This window comes from Leopardus geoffroyi, chromosome C3, assembly GCF_018350155.1.
Source record: "Leopardus geoffroyi isolate Oge1 chromosome C3, O.geoffroyi_Oge1_pat1.0, whole genome shotgun sequence".
Lineage (NCBI taxonomy): Eukaryota > Metazoa > Chordata > Mammalia > Carnivora > Felidae > Leopardus > Leopardus geoffroyi.
Genome location: NC_059338.1, coordinates 153,204,370 through 153,216,881, shown reverse-complemented (window position 1 = coordinate 153,216,881; position 12,512 = coordinate 153,204,370). Strand labels below are relative to the sequence as shown.

At 39.9% G+C, this 12,512-nt stretch overlaps 1 protein-coding gene across 1 annotated transcript in view; it reads left to right on the top strand.

Annotated features, from left to right (window-relative positions):
- Positions 1-12,512, top strand: part of SPIDR (scaffold protein involved in DNA repair) — a 490,431-nt gene that overhangs the window by 412,635 nt on the left and 65,284 nt on the right. The window contains exon 11 of the mRNA XM_045455385.1: positions 8,342-8,482. Within this exon, the coding sequence (XP_045311341.1) occupies positions 8,342-8,482 (141 nt within the window). The remainder of the gene's footprint in view (positions 1-8,341; positions 8,483-12,512) is intronic.

Sequence of the window (12,512 nt, the reverse complement as noted above, 5' to 3'; positions counted from 1 at the left end):
GCACTTGGAAACATTTGAACTTCATCACCCCATTTGACCTATTTGCTCTCCATTTCCAGTTTTTCAGCTCCCCCACATTAATTGATGTTGTTGATGGTGGTGTTATTTTATTCTACTGTGTTTGTTTTGTTTATATTGTTGGTCAGTAGTCCTTGTATCTTCGACCTTTTTTTCCAGAATAATGTCCTTCTTCCTAAATTACATAATTTAGAAATTATTTTAGTAATTATCTTAGTAACTAGTAAATATTTCAGGCTGTGTAGGTGGAAAATGTAGCTAGTGTTTATCTAAAAATGACTTTATTTTACCATCATTCTTGAAAGATAGTTTTGCAGGTACACAGTTTTGAGATGGCTTCCAGAATTCTTAAAACATTTCACTGTTATCTGGCTTCATTCATTGCTCTTGAGGAGGTTGGTGTAAATCAAATTTGTATTCCTTTGTAGAGAGTCTGTCTTTTCATGCTTTTTGCTTTTAGAATCTTTTCATCGTGTTTGATATTCTCTAGTTTCATTACAGTGTGTGTCCTAGGATGGGTTTCCTTTTAGTTGTACTGCTTGGTATTTGTTTTTCTTCCTGGATCTTTGGATTCATTTCTTACATTAGATTTCCCAGTTACTAAATCTACAAACTATTGCTTCTTCTTCCTCTCTTTGTTCTTCTGAAATTCCTATTAGACAAATGTTAGACTTTCTCATCCTATCCTCTGTACTTTTCTTTTCTCTCACATTTTTTATCTCCGCTCTCAACATAAATTGTAGGTAATTTATTCAAATTTGTAACCCAATTCACATATCCATACTCTTCAGGTACATGTAACCATTTGTTTACACCTATTTAATAACATTTTTATTTCAGTGAGTGGAGTGTTTCCTTTTTGAAAGTTCTAATTTTATTCTTCAAACCTGCCAAGTCATTTTGTACAGCTTTTTGTCTTGTATTACATCTTCATGAATTTCCTTTTTTTAAGATAGTTATTCCATACTTCATATCTTTAAATTCTAATATGTCAAGTTCTCAAGAGGTCTATTGTTATTATTATTTTTTTTACTCTTCCCATGTAGTGGTTTGTTTCCTATGAGGTGATTTTTATTCGAGTGCATATTTATTTGATTTGGCTTTACTCCATGACAAGTAATGATCAAATTAAAGGTGGTTTCCTTCACACAAGATTTCCATTTGCTTTTTTTGTGAACCAAGGGGGCCCTGTGGGCCTGAGAGGGGAGACTTAATCATGAAGCCTAGTTTCTAAGCATGTTTATAGTTCACTACTTCATATTTAGTGTTCCTTTGTTCATTTGTCATCTTCTCTTACCCAACATGCACTTTCCTGTACACCCTCATCTTTAAAATAGTTTTGTTGGAGAGGGGAGGGAAGATGGCGGCGTAGGAGGACGCTGGGCTCACCGCGCGTCCTGCTGATCAATTAGATTCCACCTACACCTGCCTAAATAACCCAGAAAACCGCCAGAGGATTAGCAGAACGTCGTTGCCAGAGCCAAGCGCAGACGAGAGGCCCACGGAAGAGGGTAGGAAGGGCGGCGAGGCGGTGCATGCTCCACGGACTGGAGGGAGGGAGCCGGGGCGGAGGGGCGGCTCCCCGGCCAAGCAGAGCCCCGGAGTCTGGCTGGCAAAAGCGGAGGGGCCTGATGGACTGTGTTCCGACATCAAGCGCGACTTAGCGTCTGGGAGGTCATAAGTTAACAGCTCTGCTCGGAAAGCGGGAAGGCTGGAGGACAAAGGGAGGGAGAGCTGCTGAGCCCCCGGACGACAGAGCTCAGTTTGGTGGGGAACAAAGGCGCTCGCCAGCGCCATCTCCCCCGCCCATCCCTCAGCCAAAATCCCAAAGAGAACCAGTTCCTGCCAGGGAACTTGCTCCCTCCGCGCAAACACCCAACTCTGTGCTTCTGCGGAGCCAAACCTCCGGCAGCAGATCTGACTCCCTCCCGCTGCCACAGGGCCCCTCCTGAAGTGGATCACCTAAGGAGAAGCGAGCTAAGCCTGCCCCTCCTGCCCCGGTGCACCTTGCCTACCCACCCCAGCTAATACGCCAGATCCCCAGCATCACAAGCCTGGCAGTGTGCAAGTAGCCCAGACGGGCCACGCCACCCCACAGTGAATCCCGCCCCTAGGAGAGGGGAAGAGAAGGCACACACCAGCTTGACTGTGGCCCCAGCGGTGGGCGGGGGCAGACATCAGGCCGGACTGCGGCCCCGCCCACCAACTCCAGTTATACACCACAGCACAGGGGAAGTGCCCTGCAGGTCCTCACCACTCCAGGGACTATCCAAAATGACCAAGCGGAAGAATTCCCCTCAGAAGAATCTCCAGGAAATAACAACAGCTAATGAGCTGATCAAAAAGGATTTAAATAATATAACAGAAAGTGAATTTAGAATAATAGTCATAAAATTAATCGCCGGGCTTGAAAACAGTATACAGGACAGCAGAGAATCCCTTGCTACAGAGATCAAGGGACTAAGGAACAGTCATGAGGAGCTGAAAAACGCTTTAAATGAAATGCAAAACAAAATGGAAACCACCACAGCTCGGATTGAAGAGGCAGAGGAGAGAATAGGTGAACTAGAAGATAAAGTTATGGAAAAAGAGGAAGCTGAGAGAAAGAGAGATAAAAAAATCGAGGAGTATGAGGGGAAAATTAGAGAACTAAGTGATACACTAAAAAGAAATAATATACGCATAATTGGTATCCCAGAGGAGGAAGAGAGAGGGAAAGGTGCTGAAGGGGTACTGGAAGAAATAATAGCTGAGAACTTCCCTGAACTGGGGAAGGAAAAAGGCATTGAAATCCAAGAGGCACAGAGAACTCCCTTCAGACGTAACTTGAATCGATCTTCTGCACGACATATCATAGTGAAACTGGCAAAATACAAGGATAAAGAGAAAATTCTGAAAGCAGCAAGGGGTAAACGTGCCCTCACATATAAAGGGAGACCTATAAGACTCGTGACTGATCTCTCTTTTGAAACTTGGCAGGCCAGAAAGAATTGGCACGAGATTTTCAGTGTGCTAGACAGAAAAAATATGCAGCCGAGAATCCTTTATCCAGCAAGTCTGTCATTTAGAATAGAAGGAGAGATAAAGGTCTTCCCAAACAAACAAAAACTGAAGGAATTTGTCACCACTAAACCAGCCCTACAAGAGATCCTAAGGGGGACCCTGTGAGACAAAATACCAGAGACATCACTACAAGCATAAAACATACAGATATCACAATGACTCTAAACCCGTATCTTTCTATAATAACACTGAATGTAAATGGATTAAATGCGCCAACCAAAAGACATAGGGTATCAGAATGGATAAAAAAACAAGACCCATTTTTTGCTGTCTACAAGAGACTCATTTTAGACCTGAGGACACCTTTAGATTGAGAGTGAGGGGATGGAGAACTATTTATCATGCTACTGGAAGCCAAAAGAAAGCTGGAGTAGCCATACTTATATCAGACAAACTAGACTTTAAATTAAAGGCTGTAACAAGAGATGAAGAAGGACATTATATAATAGTTACAGGGTCTATCCATCAGGAAGAGCTAACAATTATAAATGTCTATGCGCCGAATACCGGAGCCCCCAAATATATAAAACAACTACTCATAAACATAAGCAACCTTATTGATAAGAATGTGGTAATTGCAGGGGACTTTAACACCCCACTTACAGAAATGGATAGATCATCCAGACACACGATCAATAAAGAAACAAGGGCCCTGAATGAGACATTGGATCAGATGGACTTGACAGATATATTTAGAACTCTGCATCCCAAAGCAACAGAATATACTTTCTTCTCGAGTGCACATGGAACATTCTCCAAGATAGATCATATACTGGGTCACAAAACAGCCCTCCATAAGTTTACCAGAATTGAAATTATACCATGCATACTTTCAGACCACAATGCTATGAAGCTTGAAATCAACCACAGAAAAAAGTCTGGAAAACCTCCAAAAGCATGGAGGTTAAAGAACACCCCACTAAAGAATGAGTGGGTCAACCAGGCAATTAGAGAAGAAATTAAAAAATATATGGAAACAAACGAAAATGAAAATACAACAATCCAAACGCTTTGGGATGCAGCGAAGGCAGTCCTGAGAGGAAAATACATTGCAATCCAGGCCTATCTCAAGAAACAAGAAAAATCCCAAATACAAAATCTAACAGCACACCTAAAGGAAATCGAAGCAGAACAGCAAAGACACCCCAAACCCAGCAGAAGAAGAGAAATAATAAAGATCAGAGCAGAAATAAACAATATAGAGTCTAAAAAAACTGTAGAGCAGATCAACGAAACCAAGAGTTGGTTTTTTGAAAAAATAAACAAAATTGACAAACCTCTAGCCAGGCTTCTCAAAAAGAAAAGAGAGATGACCCAAATAGATAAAATCATGAATGAAAATGGAATTATTACAACCAATCCCTCAGAGATACAAACAATTATCAGGGAATACTATGAAAAATTATATGCCAACAAATTGGACAACCTGGAAGAAATGGACAAATTCCTGAACACCCACACTCTTCCAAAACTCAATCAGGAGGAAATAGAAAGCTTGAACAGACCCATAACCAGCGAAGAAATTGAATCGGTTATCAAAAATCTCCCAACAAATAAGAGTCCAGGACCAGATGGCTTCCCAGGGGAGTTCTACCAGACGTTTAAAGCAGAGATAATACCTATCCTTCTCAAGCTATTCCAAGAAATAGAAAGGGAAGGAAAACTTCCAGACTCATTCTGTGAAGCCAGTATTACTTTGATTCTTAAACCAGACAGAGACCCAGTAAAAAAAGAGAACTACCGGCCAATATCCCTGATGAATATGGATGCAAAAATTCTCAATAAGATACTAGCAAATCGAATTCAAAGGCATATAAAAAGAATTATTCACCATGATCAAGTGGGATTCATTCCTGGGATGCAGGGCTGGTTCAACATTCGCAAATCAATCAACGTGATACATCACATTAACAAAAAAAAAGAGAAGAACCATATGATCCTGTCAATTGATGCAGAAAAGGCCTTTGACAAAATCCAGCACCCTTTCTTAATAAAAACCCTTGAGAAAGTCGGGATAGAAGGAACATACTTAAAGATCATAAAAGCCATTTATGAAAAGCCCACAGCTAACATCATCCTCAACGGGGAAAAACTGAGAGCTTTTTCCCTGAGATCAGGAACACGACAGGGATGCCCACTCTCACCGCTGTTGTTTAACATAGTGCTGGAAGTGCTAGCATCAGCAATCAGACAACAAAAGGAAATCAAAGGCATCAAAATTGGCAAAGATGAAGTCAAGCTTTCGCTTTTTGCAGATGACATGATATTATACATGGAAAATCCGATAGACTCCACCAAAAGTCTGCTAGAACTGATACATGAATTCAGCAAAGTCGCAGGATACAAAATCAATGTACAGAAATCAGTTGCATTCTTATACACTAACAATGAAGCAACAGAAAGACAAATAAAGAAACTGATCCCATTCACAATTGCACCAAGAAGCATAAAATACCTAGGAATAAATCTAACCAAAGATGTAAAGGATTAGTATGCTGAAAACTATAGAAAGCTTACGAAGGAAATTGAAGAAGATTTAAAGAAATGGAAAGACATTCCCTGCTCATGGATTGGAAAAATAAATATTGTCAAAATGTCAATACTACCCAAAGCTATCTACACATTCAACGCAATCCCAATCAAAATTGCACCAGCATTCTTCTCGAAACTAGAACAAGCAATCCTAAAATTCATATGGAACCACAAAAGGCCCCGAATAGCCAAAGGAATTTTGAAGAAGAAGACCAAAGCAGGAGGCATCACAATCCCAGACTTTAGCCTCTACTACAAAGCTGTCATTATCAAGACAGCATGGTATTGGCACAAAAACAGACACATAGATCAATGGAATAGAATAGAAACCCCAGAACTAGACCCACAAACATATGGTCAACTCATCTTTGACAAAGCAGGAAAGAACATCCAATGGAAAAAAGACAGCCTCTTTAACAAATGGTGCTGGGAGAACTGGACAGCAACATGCAGAAGGTTGAAACTAGACCACTTTCTCACACCATTCACAAAAATAAACTCAAAATGGATAAAGGACCTGAATGTGAGAGTGGAAACCATCAAAACCTTAGAGGAGAAAGCAGGAAAAGACCTCTCTGACCTCAGCCGTAGCAATCTCTTACTCGACACATCCCCAAAGGCAAGGGAATTAAAAGCAAAAGTGAATTACTGGGACCTTATGAAGATAAAAAGCTTCTGCACAGCAAAGGTAACAACCAACAAAACTAAAAGGCAACCAACGGAATGGGAAAAGATATTTGCAAATGACATATCGGACAAAGGGCTAGTATCCAGAATCTATAAAGAGCTCACCAAACTCCACACCCGAAAAACAAATAACCCAGTGAAGAAATGGGCAGAAAACATGAATAGACACTTCTCTAAGGAAGACATCCGGATGGCCAACAGGCACATGAAAAGATGTTCAGCGTCGCTCCTTATCAGGGAAATACAAATCAAAACCACACTCAGGTATCACCTCACGCCAGTCAGAGTGGCCAAAATGAACAAATCAGGAGACTATAGATGCTGGAGAGGATGTGGAGAAACGGGAACCCTCTTGCACTGTTGGTGGGAATGCAAATTGGTGCAGCCGCTCTGGAAAGCAGTGTGGAGGTTCCTCAGAAAATTAAAAATAGACCCAGCAATAGCACTGCTAGGAATTTATCCAAGGGATACAGGAGTACTGATGCATAGGGGCACTTGTACCCCAATGTTCATAGCAGCACTCTCAACAATAGCCAAATTATGGAAAGAGCCTAAATGTCCATCAACTGATGAATGGATAAAGAAATTGTGGTTTATATACACAATGGAATACTACGTGGCAATGAGAAAAAATGAAATATGGCCTTTTGTAGCAACGTGGATGGAACTGGAGAGTGTGATGCTAAGTGAAATAAGCCATACAGAGAAAGACAGATACCATATGGTTTCACTCTTATGTGGATCCTGAGAAACTTAACAGGAACCCATGGGGGAGGGGGAGGAAAAAAGAAAAAAAAAAAAAAAAAGAGGTTAGAGTGGGAGAGAGCCAAAGCATAAGAGACTGTTAAAAACTGAGAACAAACTGAGGGTTGATGGGGGGTGGGAGGGAGGAGAGGGTGGGTGATGGGTATTGAGGAGGGCACCTTTTGGGATGAGCACTGGGTGTTTTATGGAAACCAATTTGGACAATAAATTTCATATAATAAAAAAAAAAAAAAAGAAAAAAAAGAAAAAATAAAAATAAAAATTACATGTTTACTTTAAAAAAAAAAATAAAAAAAAAATAAATAAAATAAAATAGTTTTGTTCCTCACACTCTCTTTGGTGGTGTTATTTATTACCTAAATTTTCTTCAGGCTTCAGTAAATATTTTCTGAGAATGTTTCATATCATAATAAGTAAGACTTCATTTCCCTGAATTATGAAGTGAGAGGATTGGAAATTCAGTGATAAATAGGTTTTTATAGGGATGCCTGTGTGGCTCAGTCAGTTGAATATCTGACTCTTGATTTCAGCTCAGGTCATGATTCCAGGGTAATGGGATTGAGCTCCAGGTCAGGCTCTTTGCTGAGCATGGAACCTGCTTAAGATTCTCTCTTTCCCTCAGCCTCTGTCCCCTGCTTGTTCATCGAGAGAGAGAGAGGGGGGGGGGATTTTTTTAAGAAAAAAGAAAAGAGGTGTTTATAAGTACTGCCCTTTGAACTTAAAAGTTGGGGGGAATCCCATCATGTCACTGGATATCCATCATGTCTCTGTTGCTGCCAGCAAGGATACTGGTTTTTATCCTACTGGGATATGCATGTCTGTGAATATGTACTTTCTCAGAGAAAGCCCCTTACTGTTCTCATCATAATGTTAACACTGAAGGTTTTTCAGTGTTGAGCATCCATGCAAAATATAAATGTTTCCTGTTATAAAAGGCAAGATAAAAATGGGGAAGAAGGATACCCTTTTTGGGACAGTGGCAATATATTTTATTTGAAAAGATGATCTTCTTCGTGTGCTTTTAAACCACATTTGGCTTAGGGTTTAGTTTTATGCCAAAAGAGGATTCTCTTTCCTTCCATATGAGGTGGATACGGATCCAAACACCTGTAAGTACAAATCTAAAAGTGCATGTTTGAATTCAACTTCATTTACCCTGATTTATCCATTCAGGAAGATGATTTCAATGGATTCCTAGTAAAGAAGAAGGGAATCCTATTCTCTGTAGTGAATCAAAAACTGTCTTCTAAAAAAAAATGTGAATATTCTTTTGTAGAGTCTGCCTTCTCGTGCAAGATGCCTATGGAATGTTCAGTGAAGTATACGCTGAGGGCGCCATCTTGAAAGACCAGCAGTTGGAAGGGAAATCCTGCAGCCTGATGGGAATGAAGGTTCTACAGAAGGCCACCAGAGGAAGGTGAGGACCCTCTGTAATTGCTGCAATGACTGGTTCTTTAATTAGTGATTTATTTCTTAGTTTTAAGGACAATAAACCAGGATCCTAGAGTTTGTCTATAAAACTAGGCCAGAGTTGAATAAAGCCCATAAAGTACTTCTAGGGGAAAAAATTATAATTAGCAACAAAAACAGTTATACAGGTTTAGTGACTCCTAATTTTATTAAAAATTAAGAAAATACAAAATGTTATATATATGTGTTTTAATCATAAAGATTTATTTTCTGTATACTAATTAAGAAATAAAACAGCTTCGCATGAGCCAGTTTATATAAACAAAAATATAACAGTGTACAGGCAGTTTATAAGCTTTAAATAAAACTCTTTAAGTTGTCACATCTTTTTGCTTTCCATAGTAAGAAAGTTTGGTTCTCTGTTAAGTTTCATGGTACCTTACCTTAAAATATGATTTTGGATAAGCAAGGTAGAATGGTACATAGATCTGGTCCAAACTGTGGCTATTATATCTCCAGTAATCATCTGAAATCTATGAATTAGGAAAAAGAAGGAACATTTTTAATCATACTATTCAATCATATAGAGAATTAGTATAAACAGTAAATTTGGGATTTTCTCTATTTTATTATAATCTCTCCTTCCTTGAATAGTGTGTTATTTTAACTCTTTTGATGTTAATTTTTTGTCTAATTGTAGGAACATCTGAGCTTATACCAGTATCTGGGAAAGAGAGAAAAAAACCATTATGAGTATATGATATTCTGATTTTAAAGCAGTTATGGATAGCATCCTCCACTGGTTTGCATAAGGAACATTCTAGTCACAGGCATTCTAAATTGTGAGCATTTGGGGCACCTGGGTGGCTCAGTTGGTTAAGTGCCCAATTCTTGATTTCAGCTCAGGTCATGATCTCCCAGTTGTGAGATTAAGCCCCTTGTCAAGTTCTGCTCTGACAGTGTGGAGCCTGCTCGGGATTCTCTCTGTCCCTCTCTTTGCCCCTCCCTACTCACTTGTGTGCGTGCTGTCTCTCTCAAAATAAATAAATAAACATTTTTAAAAAATAACTAAATTGTGAGCAGTCAGCATTCCCATTGGCCACGACTCTGCGTACCATCTGGCTTTCATGCGGTACTGTGCAGGCGAGAGATGGCTCTGCCCAAGAGCTTGTTCTTCTAAAAGACACGTATTCCATTGAAAGATCCCCTATAAGCCCTGGTTAGATAGATACGAGAACATTTTATTGAAGCATGCAGATTTACCTTATAACAAATGCTTCCTTTTATTTATGAGAGGGTGGCTGTATTATCGTGCAGTTTCCTTATGGGTGGGGGGCAGTGCTCATTTGGAAAGCATATCTGTGTGTGTGAAAAGTTTAATTGGATCACATGAACCTTGTCTTTACTAAGGCTGAACCTCCTCTGAGTCCTAAGTCTGAGAACTGCAAACCCCTGACAGACTATGCAGTTACAGTAAGTGGTATCGCTGCCTTCACGGGTGGACCTGACAGCCTTAACGCTATCAGGACCATGTGGGAGGTGATCTTCCTTAACGTCAGCTCTACACATGAGCCTCCCACCTGAGAACACCAGGCTACAAGCGGGGTCCCCATCACAGGAAATCCTCCCTCCGAGGCAGCAGCCTTGCTCAGGGGCCGGGTTTCCTGCGTGCTACAGGCCAGACAGAGGCTGCTCTGGGAGGCTGACTTCTTGCCAGAGACCACATAGCACACAACTTCTCGTGGCCTTCTACCGGAGAATGACAGAGCCGGGACTGCCATCCAGGAGTCTTTGGCTCTGTAACGTTCATGCTCTTTTACGACATACACTCTATATATGTGTTCCTAATATTTAATCTACTTCTTTGAGGGGCACACTGGGAGCCTTACTACTACCTACAACATTCCCATAGAAAATGTTTGTTTGTTTTTTTTTCCCACAGGAAATACACTGAGTGTGGCAAATGATTCATTTACGAACTTTTGGAACCCATACCATTTTTCAGTTGGTGGCTAAATATTTGATTTTTTAGGTTGGAATTAATTCCTTTACTTCTATATTTAATTTTATTTTGACGCACAGCTATCCAAATAAATGTTTAGATTGTCTTTTATTCTTTTAGAAGCTATATTTCTTCAAAACAAATTATTAGATCATTTAGGAATGCTGGATGTTATAATTGCCTGTTGGTGATATCATCCATTGTCAGTCATCCATCCATGGCCCCGTCAACACAAATTGTCTCTTTTATTTTCCCCCAAATTATTGTGTTTCATAGCAACTCTCGTAAACTCTAACAAAATATACTTCTCATAAATCTGAACAGAGTACTTTTTCCCAAAATTGAAGCTAAAATGATTAATTGTAAGTATACAATTCCAGTACCTAATACAGAAAATAACTTTTTTGCCAGTTGGAAAATAGGGGATTTTTTGGGAAAAATCATGAAGTCTTTTCAATCTTGGCTACCAGAATTCATCTAATCCATACTTCCAGTGAGGGGGAAAATCACTACTCCCCTACAAGGCTGTGAAGGGGACTGATGGCCTCAGAGCTGTCTAGTCACACAGACGTGTTTTGGACCAGTGTGGGGGGGACACTGCTCCGTCCACCTGCCTCGTTTGAGAAGACTTGCAAAAACAGAGCAATCATATATTTTGCACTTCCCTGACATATTTTTGGAGTTGTGTGCCCATACTGACTGCTTAAAGCAAAAGACATCAGAAAAATAGCCTGGATTTAAAGGGAAAGAAACACTATTTTCCAAAGAAAAAAGAAAAAAACCGCTGCTGAGGCATGCTCACGGAGCAGGATGTGGAGCTCTGCCTGTGCTCTCTTCCCCTCCAGAGTTCTTCCTGCTCTTTCTCCAGTGACTTTCTTCTCCTAAGGCATGTCCCCTGACCTTTGTCTTCCCACGTGGCCCGTGCAGCAGTTTAGTAGGTCAAATAAGCTGAAAAGTCACATGACTTTGATGTCATGATTCTACGTATGACCTTTATCTTTTTATTGTCGATTATGATCTGTTTTTATTTTTATGTGACAGAGCAATACTGAAAAGGAAATTTCGTGAAATATATGTTAACCCTATAAGTATGGAAAATAAAGCTAGCCAACTTTTTTGTGGGGGAGGGGAAGTTCTTTCAGTTCAAAATCCTGCTCTATTTATGTCCCAACTTGTTAAAAACCCATTAAGCTCTCTGTATCTAAAATGATTAACCTACAGGTGCTATTTGATTTAGATCTGTGGATTGGCCCTTTAAGAGAAAATTTTATATAAGAGCACTTAATTCTCACTATTTACAGAAGACTCGGCCTCAGTGCCCAGAATGACGAGGAAGCAGCTGGCATGATCTTTGACCTTGACTGGCATCCTACTGAACAGAAAACTAGACGGGCACAAGTATTGAAGCTGTTAATGTTTTAAGTGACTAGATCCTGACTGGCTGATGTCAGATTTCATGAAAGAAGTTAGTCAGAACAAATGCTTTAAACATTCTGACCTGCCAGGAAAAAAAAAAAAAAAAAAGCTGTCTTCAAATTGGTAACATGTTATCTGTGAGGACATATATATAGGATCAGGAAGGATGTTTGCAAAATAGGAAATGAGAGGGTTTATTGAAAAGATAATTCACTCATTTATTCTGTAACTATTTAGTGCCTCTTAGTGCTATGCCCCTGGCTAGTGGCTATAGCACTGAGCTCTGTGTTAAATTTTTGGGATTTATCCTAACCCAGAATATACTAAGGTATAAAGTCAGCCAGATAAAGCCTTAGGTTCTATTATTAGGGATTCTGCATCAATCCAAGAGAAAATTAGGGCCTCTGTGAAATTTTGAGAGAAGAGGTCATAAAAATGAAAGTGGAGTTAAGATGATCCTGCTATTGTACCTCTAATGGATTGAAGATAGAAGGAGAGCTTGTGGCAGGGCGACAAATTTAGAAACGTCTGTAGCAGTTGAGGGGAAAGAGAACAAAAAACTAGTGAGGAACTAATCTTGAATTTCTGGTACCTGCAGGCATCTTTACCAGGGGTATAA